General features: G+C 36.2%; 1 protein-coding gene across 1 annotated transcript; it reads right to left on the reverse strand.

Annotated features, from left to right (window-relative positions):
• Positions 1–1,609: 1,609 nt before the first annotated feature.
• Positions 1,610–15,558, reverse strand: LOC150094990 (uncharacterized). The gene is made up of 2 exons (XM_090411100.1): positions 15,441–15,558; positions 1,610–5,354 (listed from the first exon to the last, which is right to left on the reverse strand). The coding sequence occupies exon 2, from the start codon at positions 4,965–4,967 to the stop codon at positions 3,993–3,995; it is 975 nt and encodes a 324-aa protein (XP_090267226.1). The 5' UTR covers positions 4,968–5,354; positions 15,441–15,558; the 3' UTR covers positions 1,610–3,992.
• Positions 15,559–15,953: the final 395 nt, after the last annotated feature.

Here is a 15,953-nt window from a genome sequence, read left to right on the forward strand (position 1 = left end):
GCTAAATCTCTGAGAAAATGTGGATAATGAGCCAAATATGCAGAAATATCCAGCAGCAATGGGAGGTTAGATGACTGGAATTTATTACGGCAATCCTTCATCCATACAATACGAGTGAAATAACAGAAATCGAGAATTTACTTCATTTTTTTTTCTAATACTGGAATCAGAATGCCTGCCAATCAGCAATGATGAGTACCTTATTTGGTTGCGATTAATCTAGAAGACGAGAGAATTAGCAATTGTAATGCTGCATGTGTTAAGCAGGATATAGCACTTGATTACTAAATAATACACGAATAGATTATCAGTTATCAGTTTCATTCATATGGATATACTCTACATCAATTACATACTCCTTCAGCAGAATATATCATTTTATATAAGATATAAAGTTCCTTGTAAATAGCCCTTCACTTAAAACTTATCGACATTAAGGAAATTACCCATTAAACAACAAAATTTAAGATCCTGTGTAGCTTATTGGATGTGGCATTAGCACACCATGGCTCTTGGCCACACAAAGGAAGACTTGATTTCGATTCTAGTGGCTGACTAGAGGAAACTTTTCTAAGCCTTTTTACGACCGGCTCCCGAGTTAGTTGATCTCTGGCACGGGTAAGCAGGGTTTTTTGTCCCGTGAACTCAAGAAATCAACCAAAGAACACACACTATGTCAGACATTACACATATTGTGTTAGGGTTAAGGACCACTAAATGGCGGCACTTCTTGAGCCATTCTCTTCACTGCATGCTGCTTAATTAGTGATTGCCTTGGGTAAGCTATCTCTGATTGGGTACCCATGGAGATTGAACTGTCCACTCGGTCTCTAAAAAGTTATAGGGCTAAACGGCCTCACCTACTCCCTATACGGGAATAAAAACGTGTTAGCAGTGCAACAAAATTAAAATGACGGAATCGGATACTTCTGCAAGTGGAAGGAAAACACGTACGAAAGAAAACGAGAAATTATAAGCTTCGAATATCAAATCATGACAGTTACACTAATCAACAGAAATTGTCAGAGCAGAGCAGATACTTCGGAAAAAGATTTCTAGTAATGATTTTTCTCATATTAAGAGCAATAATTAAACCAAAAGACGAAAAGCTGATTAGACAATTTTTATGAATAATTTCCCGAAATTGGGTATTTTAGTGAATAAACCATTTCTTAATGTCATGTAACAGGTTGATTTAAACAATTCTTGTTGTGTAGTAAAATGGGGATACAACATTCTTCTCGGAGATTTTTCCCGTCGCTTGCAAATCTTTATCACACTACGTATGTGCTTGATATAAAAATTATGCCTTATTCTCCTGAAAATATCTCCTATAATTTGCATGTTTTCCAAAGCTCAGCTTCTCCAAAGCTTCTCCAGTCTACTTAAACGCAGATACAGCCTGTACATTGTTAAAATGGTGGAAAAAATTAAATATAAAAAAATAAAATATAACACTTCTGTAAAGAATATCGTATTTGTTTTAGTGGAATATTATTTGCAATTTATTGATAATTTTTGTAGCGTATTTTGCAAATTATTGCACTGAATAACATAAAACAACACATTTTAAAAAAGATAGTTTATTAATCACAATGTATAGGTTAAATCAAAACAGAGAAACGTATATAAAAAAATAGTCTTCGCTAACGCGAAGGATGTATGAACAATAATAATAAGGTACAGAAGAGTTCTGAGAATGATTAAATAATAATTAATATTAAGATACTATTAATCAACACAAGCAGAAAAAATAGAAAAAGAAATACAAGCATATAACTGCCAGCAACTTGTAAATTATAGAAAGAGAAAAATTGTAGAAAAAATTATAGAAAAACCATGGCATGAATTGTTCATCAATTAATAAAATCATAAAATACTGTGCAAGGTTAACTATCACGGTCACAAATTAAGAGGATTATTCATTGTTTGAAAAATCAGATATTTATCAAATATTTTATGATTAGAAGAAAGCTTCACATTTTGAATTTCAAAATATGAAGCTTTTATTTAGGAAACTATTTCTCAAAAAATATTCAATGTAGAACAGAATTAAATGCATCTGATGAATGATTAATTCACAATGACATTTAAAAAAAATTCACTCACAGTTAAATACAATAAAGTACTCATTAGCATAAAATGCCTTAAATCGTATTTTCAACGAGGACATTGGTATTTTACGATACAATGAAGTGAATCAATTTTTTTCAAATCGAAAGAATTGTTTGATTTACTGTAGAAAATTACGATTAAGGATATATACCTATTTACTTAATAACCTGATTTAAGACTCTGAAGGCATTATTCATAGAAGAATGGCATGCCCGCATTAAAGTAAAATTTCTTCCTTAAATTTCTACAAAAAAAGATATTTTCTCACGTAATTAGCCGTGAGCATTTTGCGACAAGTTAATTAATCAAGATGAAAGAATTTTCTACCTAAAGTGTAAATTATTGTCTTTTCAGTTTGAAAAATCAGTTTCAAAAATGTAAATAACAATAAGAACAGTCAGATTTTAAGATTATTAATCACATTCACATGTAAGATAAATCAAAACAGCTTTATAAGAATAGGTTTACAAGAACTGTGTTTGCGAAACCTAAAAATGCATAAATATAATAACAATAAAATGTACAGCAGAAATTTATGAAAATAATATTAAGAAATGCATTTCTGAAAATGCCCAAAGTTAAAATACACAAAAGGAGCAATTGATTGAATTATATAAACACATTAATGTATTGATAACAGAAAACGCCAATTAATTACGTACAATTCGCGAAGACCTCGTATTTTGTGAAATTGAAATGATTCGTTTCGTTTCAATTCAAAAACAACTGCTGATTTTTTATAGTAGAGAAGTTTTCTTAATGTAAAATAAGAAATTTTCCATATTGAATTTTAACAGCAAAATATTTAATTTGTGTTTAATATCAAAATGACTGAGAACATACGAAGGGCTGAACATCTTGAGATATAAATTATACGATTATAATCAACATAGAAAGCTTTCCTTAGTAAAAAGTACGCGTATTCAACTAGATCTCCAGATTTAGACGTTTTCTGAACATATAGAGGCAAATGGTTTTTGTAACGTATAGCACGAAACTCTGTCATAAACTTTCTGGCTACAATACTACAAAAACATTATTAATCAAAATGATTTCTTTAATATTTTACACCTTATAATAATGAAGTCTTTAACGTTGCACATTAGAAACATACTGAAGATGAATTACGAAATGTCTTTTCAAGTTACTCAGCTGAGAGCAATGCAAATGTTTTCACTTCACATATTTGGGAAAAAAGTTTACATTAGAGTTCACACAAAGTCTCTCTTGATTTTGAACTCTTAAATGCCTTTCCTATTAAACTGATCTCAGGATTAAAACGTTCCCAGGATAGAATAATTTCTTATTAGAAATCCTATTGGTTAAAAATCGTCTTTCCTTACTTCTGAGAACTGATAAGAGGCTATAAAATCTGTGTGCTCTTCAAAGTATACTTAACGGAAATTGGAGTTTAGTGAGTAGGAAACAGTGAATGGTTTCCAATTCGCATAATGCCGCAAGCGATTTGCCAAAAATTTCATGATTTCTCCTTAGTGTGAACTAATAAATGTCTTAAACATTAAAGTTTCGAAAACTTGCAAAAATTTTAAGATAATTATTTTTATTGATTATGAACTAATAAATATCTTTTTATGTTATATGCTTATGAAAATGCCTTTCCCAAGAAAAACCCTTCTCTTCTGAGAAGGGTTTTTCTTGGGAGTGAACTACTAAATGTTCTTCATGTTACTTGACTGTGAAAATGCCTTTCCATATCTCTCACAACAGAATGCTTTTTCTTGAGTATGAACTAATAAATGGGTTTTCAAATGGCATGACTGTGAAAATGCTTTCCCACAACTTGCACAAATGAAAGGTTTTTATTTGGTGTTAAATACCAAATGGGTTTTCAAGTTGCTTGACTGTGAAAATGCCCTTCATTTTTCGCAGCAGAATGGTTTCTCTTGAGTATGAATTAATAAATGGCTTTTTAAGTTGCTTGAGTTTGAAAATGCCTTCCCACAAGTTGCACAGGAGAATGATTTTTCTTTGGTGTGAACTACCAAATGTGCTTTCAATTTCCATGCCGAAGAAAATGCCTTTCCACATTTCTCACAACGGAATGCTCTTTCTTGTGTATGAACTAATAAATGGGTTTTCAAGTGGTATGACTGTGAAAATGCCTTTCCACATCTCTCACAACGGAATGCTCTTTCTTTTGTATGAACTAATAAATGGGTTTTCAAGTGGTATGACTGTGAAAATGCCTTTCCACATCTCTCACAACCGAATGCTTTTTCTTGAGTATGAAGTAATAAATGGGTTTTCAAGTTGCATAACTGTGAAAATGACTTTCCACATCTCTCACAACAGAATGCTCTTTCTTGACTATGAACTAATAAATGGGTTTTCAAGTTGCATAACTGTGAAAATGCCTTTCCACATCTCTCACAACAGAATGCTCTTTCTTGACTATGAACTAATAAATGGGTTTTCAAGTGGCATGACTGTGAAAATGCCTTTCCACATATCTCACAACAGAATGCTCTTTCTTGACTATGAACTAATAAATGGGTTTTCAAGTGGCATGACTGTGAAAATGCCTTCCCACAAATTGCACAGGAGAATGGTTTTTCTTTGGTGTGAACTAACAAATGTCTTTTCAGTTGATATGATAAGGAAAAGTCTTTGCCACACGTTGCACAAGAGAAAGGCTGCTTAGTGTGAACGAATAACTGGTTTTTAAGATTACCAGATTTTGAAAATGTCTTGGGACAAACTTCATAAGATACCTGTTGTAAATGATTGTGAACTAATAAATGTCTTTTCAAGTTACCTGCTTTTAAATACTTTTTTCCACAGATATTACAAGACATCGATTTCGTTTCTATTGTAGAATAAATTAATAACATTATGTAATGACATCATTAATGCTTTTTTAATACCGTAAAAGAGAAAGGCATTGGTTGTGTTCGATATATAAGTTCGTTTAGGATATCCTGTTTCTAAAATCTGTTTGACACTTCAAATGATTTTCTTGTTTAGCATGCATCAATAAACTTGTTCGCTGTAATTTTTTAATAAAATCCAATTTTTTTTACCATATATTTTGCAATGGATATTTTCTGGACTTTTTTTCGCATAAATTATTTTGAGTAGTTATTTGAGTGAGTGCTCGTTCTTAAAATTGGTCGATTTTTAATGTGCGGAATAATTTGTACATGGATGATGAAAGAAAGAAGCAGCAAATTCAGCATTTCTTCTATGCCTGCATCTTCTAACTTTTCATTGACTTTTTCCTACAAAAAATTAAATACAGAATGTGATAAAAATTATAAAGATTTTAGAGACATCTTTTTGAGTATAATAAATATAATATAATAAAGGATTTATTTCATTAGAGGTTTTAGCAAAGGAGTCACTGCTTTTAAATAACGTAGTTCTGTAAGAATGATGTTTCTTCACTCCTCCTTTCAGTAATGAATACAAAATTATAATACAAAATGATAGGCTGTAAATATTAAACTTTATATTTATTTATAAAACAATGGATTAAAAAAACGCAAAGAGCACATGACTACAAAATTTTATTCTTATATGCATTAATGAATGTATTTTTAGATTCTTTTAGCAATTGAAATTATTTTTATGCTTCTTCGTCTTCAGCTTTTCCCACTTAAGTAGGGTTGCTGTTTTTGGTGAGTCTCCTCTACAACCTCCTGACTTGGGCTGTAGCCACATCCAAATTCTTCATCCTCAAGTCCACCTCCATCATCTCTTCTTTAGCTGCTCTCGCTTTCTCCTCCCCCTGCAAATACGTCTGCATAACCTTTCCTCCAACATACTCTTCCTCCCTCCTCATCACATGACCAAACAATCTCAACCACTTCCTATATCTTTGCTCCTAAGTTCGTAACTTATACAGTACCCCTTAGATAGTCATTTCTCAGACGATCCTTTCTGGTCACACGACACATCCATCTAAGCATTCTCATCTCCACTACCTCCATCTTGCTGATGTTATTTTTCTTCAGGGCCAGTTTCCATAGCATACGTCATAGATGGTCTCACTACTGTCCTGTAGATTTTGCCTTTTAGATTGACCCTCTTATCGCACAGCACTCCAACCATCTCTCTCTCCAGTTCCTCCATCCCACTTCTTTCTCAGCCTCACTATCCTCTTTCATTGTGGAACCTAAGTATCTAAAGTCGCTGACCTTCCTGATGGCATTTCCTTCCATCTCCATATGTCTCCTGGCTGTCATCCACTTAACAACACATATACTCTCTTCTGTTGTCTCATAACTCTCTGTTCCAGTACTTTCCTCCAGCTTTCCAGTTTAGCTGCCGCTTCTGTTGATTCTGCACATAGCACGATGTCATCTACATACAACATAGTCCAAGAAGCATCCTCTCTCACCTCCTTGGTCACCACCTCCATCACAATATTAAACAGGAATGGACTTAATGCTAACTCTTGATGCAAGCCAATTGTTCCTGGAAAACTTTCTATCACTCCTAGGCAGGTTTGAACTCTTGTCTTCACATTTCTGTACCTCTGCACCTACCTGATATTTCTCTGGTACCACCTTCTCCCTCAAACACCTCCAGACTTCTTGCCTTGGGTCTCTATCATACGCTTTTTCCAGATCAATAAATACCAGATGTAGCTCCCGTTGTTTCTCTCGAAACTTTTCCATTATCTGTCGTAACCCAAAGATAGCATCTGTCATCGATCGGCCAGGCATGAAGCCAAATTGCTCCTTTGCAATCTTCACTTCCTTCTTGTCTTCCGTCAAGAATTCTCTCTAGGATTTTTATTGTGTGGGACATCAACTTTATTCTTCTGTAATTCTCAGTCTTGTGCATCCCCTTTAGTGTTGTAGATGAGGACAAGAGTACTTTCTCTCCATTCCTCAGGTATATTTTCCTGTTGACAAACTTTCATTAACAGGTCCCACAGCAGGTCAATTCCCTCTTCCCTGAGTGACTTCCATGCCAACACTGCGATCCTGTCAGGGGTCCACCGACTTTCCATTCTTTATGCTCTTTATGGCTTCCTTCACTTCCACTCTACTAATGTTCTGCACCTTCTCCTCATAAGGCTCCACATCTTCACTGTGATTCCTTGCATTTCCTTTATTCAAAAGCCCTTCAAAGTATATTCTCCATCTGTTCCTTATATCTACATTCCTCATTAATACCTTCCTCAAGAGTCTTTGATCTGTCTCACATGAACGATGTCCTTTGATGCCTAATTTCTACATTTGACCAATCGATAAATCTTTCTCTGTCCTTCCTTTGTTTCTAATTGATCATAAAGGTCTTGATATGCCATGGCCTTTGCAACAACTCTCTTGGCTTCTTGCTTCTTCTCTCTCCTCTTCCACTCTTGACTTGTCCAACTTCTGCTTTGCCTTCCTCTTAGCCATCACTACATCTTGTGCATTATTATTCCACCACCAACCCTCCTTCTGTTCTCTGATCTTTCTGGATGTTTCACCAAGAACCTCAATTGCACAGCTTAGAATTGCTTTGAAATTATGTCTCCACCAATCTTTCCAGTCGATCCGAAATCCTCTCTAACACCTCCCTGGAAAGGTTCCTCAAACTCTCTTCTTCTAAGTGAAACCACTTAATTTTCTTCCTCCCATGACTTCCAAAGGTTCTTGTCTTCGACTTTATTTTAGTCTGCACACAGCAACTGGTATTGCTGCACCACTTGATCTGTAGGGATTACCTTACAATTTGTTACTGCCTGATGTTTTCTTCTTGAATCTGTGAATTATTATTCCAACTTCTAAATGTTATCAAATGCTCTTCTCTCTTATGGAAAAGGGAGTTCACAATTGTAAGATCAAACGCTACTGCAAAGTCCAAAATTGACTCTTCCTGGTTCATCATTTCCAATCCATCGCCACCATGCACCCTTTCACAGTGCCTAATGTCTCCCTATATGCCCGTTCAAGTCTCCTCGAAAATCACCATTGCGTTTTCTTCCAGCTCCCTCATTTCTTCATCTAGCACATTCAAGAATTCATCTTTCCCTTCTGCTGTACAGCCATCTTGTGGAGCATATACATAAGTCGATCAGTTGTTCTTCTCCAAGACCCAGTTTCATTCGCATGATCCTGTCGTTTCTCCAACCCACTTCCAGTATTTTGCCCTTCATTCTGACACCATTTCTTCCTCTCGTTGTAGAACAATTTATACCAGCCTCCTAGTTCCTTTGCATTTCCCCCCTTCCACCTTGTCTCCTGCATGCATAAAATGTCAAATTTCCTCTTCCACATTATCTCTGCCACCTCTCTTCTCCCTCCAGTTATGCTACCAATATACAACATTCCCATTCGCAACATTTCCTGCGCTTGCTGGGCTCGTTTCTTTAATCGCACCCGCCCTTGATGCGGTAGACCTCTTCCACTTCTCGCAGCTGTAGGGCAATAGGGCTGAGCGTCGCTTAAGGGGTATGCCCTAGCCCTTGTATCACTTTCTTTTCGACTCATTTCATCATAGCTAGAGCTGGCAGTGAAGATTTATGATCGGATGGCTTTCCTGAGCTCAACCCTTGCGATTTATCCGCGCTTGAGACCGGAACCTGTCGAGACTAGCTTGCCCCCTTCTGTGGCTGCGATAGGCGAAATGACATAGCAAGATAGGAAAGAATCACCCCTAGCCCTCGCATACTCTAATAGCATTGGGGGTAAGGATCAAGAAGTGAAGAAAGGAAAGAAAGAAGGGGAGAGGACCAGTCTGTAGATAATATAACAGATGTATATTACATGAAATAATGCATAGTCCAGCATCAACATCGCACCCACAGTGAAATTTTTACACTTTTGGACATGTGATATGTCAATATTGTGCGATCTCTAACCAATTAAAACGCCCTCTCTTATATGGGCAAGGCTATGTTATCAAGAAATCAGCACTCTCACCCGTGTTCGTTCTCTTCGATAGATATTATTAGCATGTGACAACTGTGGAGTCCAAGATATCATCGTGGTAGGATGATACAGATAATATAAAAGGTGAAGGAACTATTCTACGCAGTCTCAGTTCAACCGACTTAAACATCTATCTAACCAGGCTACATTCCAACAACTATACGATCTACTGCCATTAATATAATTTTGCAATTTTGCAATAGGTCCGAAACTCCCAGCATGCGAAATTTAAAAGACTATATAAAAAATAAACAAAAGCTAGTTCCATATGAGATTGGAAAAATCACCTTCACTTCAGGAAATCCGCTAAAAGATTCCTCTCGTTACAAAGAAAATCGAACCGGAAAGTTTTTCCGGTATGACACAAACTGCATTCTCAGCAGTGTTCGACGGCAGGACTCAGTTGGACGGGACTGATGTTGCGCAAATTATGAGTTACTGTCTTTCAGAGTTGGCATCTTATCAGGATGATTACGATAAACCCTATCTTGGAGAAATTCCCTCAGCATGCAGTCAAGCGGTGGATCAGATCACGTGACCGAAATGGCCATGAAATGGGAAACGTATGCTTGTTTCCTCTAGCTTCCGTGAAATTTACCGATGAAACACTTGTACTAATCGGCAGATGTGTGGAGGGACCCCATCCTGCATGAAATTAACTGACTTCATTCATAGCACAGCTAGAACACACAAAAAAAAATTATCATATCTTTGCATCCTGTGAATGTCCTCAAAGAAGAATAGTAAAATCACAAAGAAAGCTTGAAACCCGCACCAGATAGTAACTATGGGTGATTGTAAAGCAATTTGTTGAGCTGCATGCGGATTTTGCGCAGCCCGTATAGAAATTATGACTATTCGCAGATCTGCTCATGTAAAAGTGAGCCTCATCTCCCAACAAAATCATCAATGGCCATCATTCAGTCCACTCAAGCAAGGAATGTTAATCAACTTTCAACGTCCTGGGCACACAAGTCATGTGTCTTGACATAACACGTTCACTGCAGGAACAAACGCTGTTCTTCATAGCCTGCTCCACAACGGCAGTAGCAGACTAAATTCACTTGTCGTGAACTAACTGGTTTTCAACAACTGCCACCTCTAACTCAAAACGAACCGGTTTCTTGACAACTACTAATTATTCGTCGCACAGCACGATGAAGTACTGGACCTCGTCGACATTTGTTAAGGCAATGATATGCGAGGAATGCAGCAACAGGATTGCAATTGTTTGAGTAGTACAGCGTCACGAACAAAGCAAGTTAGGGCAAAGTTAGTGCCATCACTGTGGACGGAATTAACCAGAAAGAAGGGAAAAAGTCCGTGTCCATCTCTTCAAATCATTCTCGCACCTGACGAGTTGCATGATATGCAAATGTCATGTAACGTGATGTTTACAAAGCCCTTGGTGGGTGAATTTTGAAAAAATTTTTCCCTCAGATATCGCTTCTGCACAATGTGTATTCCTGCAAAGTTTCGAAGTATTTGGATCGCTGGATGTCACTTTACAAGGCCTTAAACATGGATACTTTAATTTGAACCCGCTGTATATTGAAAACAGGATAGGTACTAGTATTGGGCTTTGTAGGATTCCATATTTCATTATTTTGTTACACTAGTGAAGTGTAACAAAATATTAAAAACTAATATCTGCAGCTGGTATATTGCTTACTCTTATTCAAGTAGGATTTGAAACAATCATTATAAACTATTATTATACTGTATCTACATTTGCAGAAGGAATAAAAAATGATGCACAGAACCGAATGCTTTAGATATATCAAGAAAACGAATAATGTGTGCCTTCCTTTATTTATTTCTACTAATCTGTATAATGGAACTTGAACAGCAAGTTTTCCGTATCGAATCTGGATCTGAACCAGTACTGATTAGAGGCGTAAACGGATATGCAATTTAATTAATTACTTAATCTTTTTTTTTTTTTTTTTTTTTCCGGAGGGATTTTCAATAACCTCTGAGACCGGATAATATATGTAAATATTGGTCTCTAATTTTTGATTACGTTTCTGTTATCTCCTTTAAATAATGGAAGGATTGAAGTAATCTTTAAGAATTCCATAAATTTCCAATGTTCCAAAGATTTATTAATATGTATAAAGAAAGTTGAACTGTAACGTTTGGACATTTATATGAATATACCCCCATTTTTTAATCCGATTAATACATTCATTACTTCATCCTAATTTATAGCATGCAGTTAAAACCAGTTATTTATTCACTTTCGTACTTCGCCCTGTCTGTACGGCCAAAATCAGAATTATCACAGTTGGTAAAGACGATCCTTCATTTCGAAAAAAAAAAAAAAAAAACAGTGGAATCATCATTTCCTTTTGGGAATTCAAGTGAATTTCGTTTCGCATTTACAGTGATGGTCTTCAGAAATCACCATCACTGCAAATCTGAAACAAAATTCACTTGAATTTCCAGAAGGCAATGATGCTTCCACTGTTTTACCAAACTAGATTCTTTACTTTTTTTCTTTTGCGTATTTTATTTTTTCCTTTAAGGGATTACCAAATTTTTACATGCATTTTCAAAAACTAAACCGTAGAAATTCTTCCTATGCTTACAGTATAATTTTACTTTAGTCGTAATCATTTCTAATTCACCTGTAATCCAGCATATTTGATTATCCTTTTCTTACACTTCTTTTAACATATGATTTGCTCTCTGCATATTTAATTACTTTGATCAGTTCCTCATATAATTTATCATCATCATCAAATTTCTGTCATGTACCCTCAAGAGGTATACAGGATATGATAGTACTACATGAAAAATTTACATCATTACTAACTTTGTATGTACAATTTTACTCCAAATCAGTCTGTTACTTGTGAAGACTCCAACATTATTAGATCTTACATTTCTATCGTCTAAGGCACTTCTTACCATATCAATCCACCTATATCTTGGTCTCCCTCTGGGTCGTTTTCCTACCAACCTGGCAGAGAACACGTTTTGCTAATCTTTCCTCTCCCATTCTGTTTAAGTGACCATACCACCTGAGATTAGCTCTGCCAACGCATTCCTGGATGCTGATTCCTGGACGCATTCCTAAATGTCAAGTTCTTCCCAAATATCCTCGTTTTTAATGTGATATTGGCATTGATGCCATCTGTTCATGCCTATAATCTTTCTCAGGACTCTCATATCGGCCGTCTCTAGTCTTTGGTCAAGTGTTTTAATTCTGACCCAGCTCTCAGATCCATAAGCTAAAACTGGTTTGAATACTGTCTTGTATACAGCTAATTTAGTTCTCACTAATTTCTCTCTTATTCCTTAAGAATTTATTCAGTTGACTTCCTACCATACCAGCTTTGGTGATTCTATTGTCTATTTCCATATTCAATTTACCATCTTCACTAAAAATCGTACCCAAGTAGCTGAAATCTTTTTACTTGTTCCACAGGTTCTCCGTTCACAACACAGTTGAGATTTTCAACGATTCTGCCTATTTTCAATGTCTTTATCTTTTTATTGCTGACCTTCATACCACAGCTATTACAACAGTAATTCAATTTAGTAGTCAGGGAATCTTGCAAACTTGTAGCGGATTTATTTAGAAGTATAACATCATCCGCATAAAATAAAGAGCTGACATTAACATCTCCGATTTTGATATCATGTTTAATACCACCTTCCTTCATAATGCGAACCATATAGCTAAAAAAGTAACAGTGAGGATAATGTACATGCTTCTCTCACACCAGATTTAACATTAAACCATCTTCCAGTACTTCTTTCGATTCTAACTGCTGACTTACAACTCAAATAAAAACTAAGAATTGCTTGATATAATGCCCCATTGACACCATATAATTATAGCGTACTGAATAGCTTCTCTCTTGGCACCTTGTCATATGCCTTTTCCAGATTGACAAAACTTAAATACAGATCTTTCTCCTATTCCAATGATTGCCGAATTATTTGTCGTAAAGTGAAGATCTGATTCTAACAGCATCTATTTCGCCTGAATTCAGCTTGTTCTTCACCAAGTTTTTCTTCCACAATTCTTCTCAACCGTTTCTCAAGTATACTTGCATAAATCTTACCAGGAACACTCAGAAGGGAAATACCTCTGTAATTCTCGCATTCATTTTTATTTCCCATTTTTATATATGGATATTATGAGAGCTCTACTTCAATCATTGGGAATTCGTCCCTCTGTCCAGGCCTTCTGAACTATGCAGTGCAGCCACTGTAAGACTTTTATAATATCATCTACTCTTGCTGCCCTATCCATATTTCAATCCCTTGATGGCTTTTTCTACTTCAAGTATAGATACGTATTCTTGACTGTATGCCTTGTCAGTGTTTTCTACCACTGTGCTATCACTGCTTGTTTCATTTAGCAATTTTTCTAAGTAATTACTCCATACTTCAAGGATATCTTTTTCTCCCGTTTCCATGTCACCTTTATCACGCTAACTCCTTTTACAGCACTCTTTCCTCCATTTCTAAGCTTCTTCAACAACCTCCAGAATATTTTCTATGTTCTTGCGAAAGTCCTCCAAACTAGTTTTACACCATGTTTAGCTTTCTTATATTTTTCTCTGTATTCTCTAAGAACACAAGCTGACTTATTTGCCAGGAGCTTTTGATATGCTTTCTTCTTGATTTGATTCCTCTTTCAAATGGCATTGTCCATCGCAGAATTAATGATATGGCATGTGACGTAGAATCTCAGTTAAGCAAAAGAGTTTAGAAGAGCTGTTATTATGCGCTACAAATAGACGAGTTAACATATGTGCTCGTAAGATATGCGCATGATGACAACATTATTATTATTATTATTATTCCTGATACCTCCAAGGAGTCCGAAGACTCATCGCGGGAGGACATCTTCAACTGTCTCTACACCTTACCTCTACTACGAATCAACGCCATCTACCGCCCACCTCCAACACCACCATTCTACATTACAATGTTCTAAATAACAATGACAACATTGTTATGTAGAACTTTGTCATCCCAAACAACTGGAGAAGAAATATTTCACACTCTCAATACTTAAATAATACACAATGGGATCCAGTGGGGAAAAAATGTGTGAGATTATGCTCGGATGGAGATCGCGCACATACATGCAGCCAGTACGGTTGTTTCTATGGTCAAGGAAGTAGCCGAGGATATGAATTGGTTACATTGTTTCATAGGCAAGAGTTATCCTCCGAAGGAATGCCACCATAATTTAAAACTATGTGACTTCAAGGAAAGTATACCCACTTTGGGACAGATCAAAAGCGCACGCGCATGAAAATCCCACTCCAAGGTCAAAAAAAATTCAGTAACTCATATCCGATAACCGTCTCTCACTTAGAACATTCTGCACAAATGTCTTAGTACACAAATACACATTTCCAAATGCAACTGTTAATCACTTCTAACTAAACTGTGATGTTAATACTTCCTAATGTTCATTCCTTTGTAAATGCTGCTCTTCAAATCGCCAGCATGTAATAACCAGCTAATCACAACGTTGACGAAAAGTGCCATCTTACCACATTTGTCGTACTTACTGGCTATTTTCGTCCAGGTGGTTGGCCTGACGCAAGGAGTTAGTTGCTTTTCGTGATGTGTGTGCGTTCGTTTTGCAATAAATAAAAGTTTTTCTCTCTTAGATAATGTGTGTCGCATATATTCCTTACGTATGGATGTGTGTGTTTGGTTTGAATTGTCCACTGCATGGAAACCTACGCTACAATACAAACCGCGACATCCACCTATCGTACCGACGTAGTCTGCGAATGGCGCATACGGTGATCGGCTGCATTTTCCCGCAAGCGACGGTACCGTAACAGTAGATAAGATATGAAGGCATGATGTACAGCGTTTATGTGTGGTGATAGCAAGCAAAAATGATTCTTATTTTTACGTGATATACTTCGTATACCTACGTACGTACAGTTCCTCTGGTAAACGGAATATCCATTTCATGTGGCGGATTCTGTGTAGTTTGCTGCATTCCACGCAAGCGACCGTACGGGATACGGGAACTACTTAAAGCTATCTTCGCTGGTACTAAGGCTCTTATGGGACGCTAGCAGTTTCACTTCTTTTGACGTAACTTCCGTTTCATCCCTTCCAAGTGACGTCATATCCAGTTGAGAACGTGGACGGGTTACCGCTCATGCAAAAATGCATCCGCCCCGGTCTCCCGTAGAGTTCCATGTTAAGGAACCGCCCGTTGGAAGGGAAAGAGTCCGATTTCAGAAATGGAGTGATTCAAAAGCCAATAAAGAGTACCAATTTTTAAGAGATATAGGAAATTGCCCGATGGGCTACATCTCGCATGTAAAGGGGATTGATTCCAACTAACTAGATACATATCATACCCTTAACTGAAGAAGTAATATCGAATTATGCGCACTTTAAAAATACGTATATTCCGTAATTACTATCCAAATTACTTACGTCTTAGATTTAACTGTAATTCCTTCCACCAATACAAACTTCAGATACTAAAATTACGTCCTTAAGACACACTTCACGACGGTTTGCGTATCGTTACACTCGAAACAAACATGACGCCATTATCAGTTATACGGACTTCGCTTTAAAAAAAAAAAAAAAAAAAACCTGTTGCACAGCGCCACCTGCTAAGGTAAAATTTAGGAATTTCCTTGTATTCATTACAATCTTATTATTATTATTATTGATTAACATATGGTAATATTGCGGAATATAATAAGAACAGAGTAATTATTTAGTACTGTACTAGTTATACTATATAATTTTGTCAACTATCCCTACATCAAATATTCCGAGTAATTTTACCGTGAAGGGTAAGCTTTGCCTGTAACTAACAGTATGTATTATACAGAATCTAAATTAATTCGTACTGACATGCATTTGAACTACAACCAATCAGAAGATACGCAATATACAAACTAATAATACTGACTTTGGTACCGATGGACGGTAGAC

The sequence above is a fragment of the Typopeltis vanoorti genome, chromosome 21 (assembly GCF_054136105.1).
Source record: "Typopeltis vanoorti isolate ZY-2024b chromosome 21, IOZ_Tvanoo_1.0, whole genome shotgun sequence".
Classification (NCBI taxonomy): Eukaryota; Metazoa; Arthropoda; class Arachnida; order Uropygi; family Thelyphonidae; genus Typopeltis; species Typopeltis vanoorti.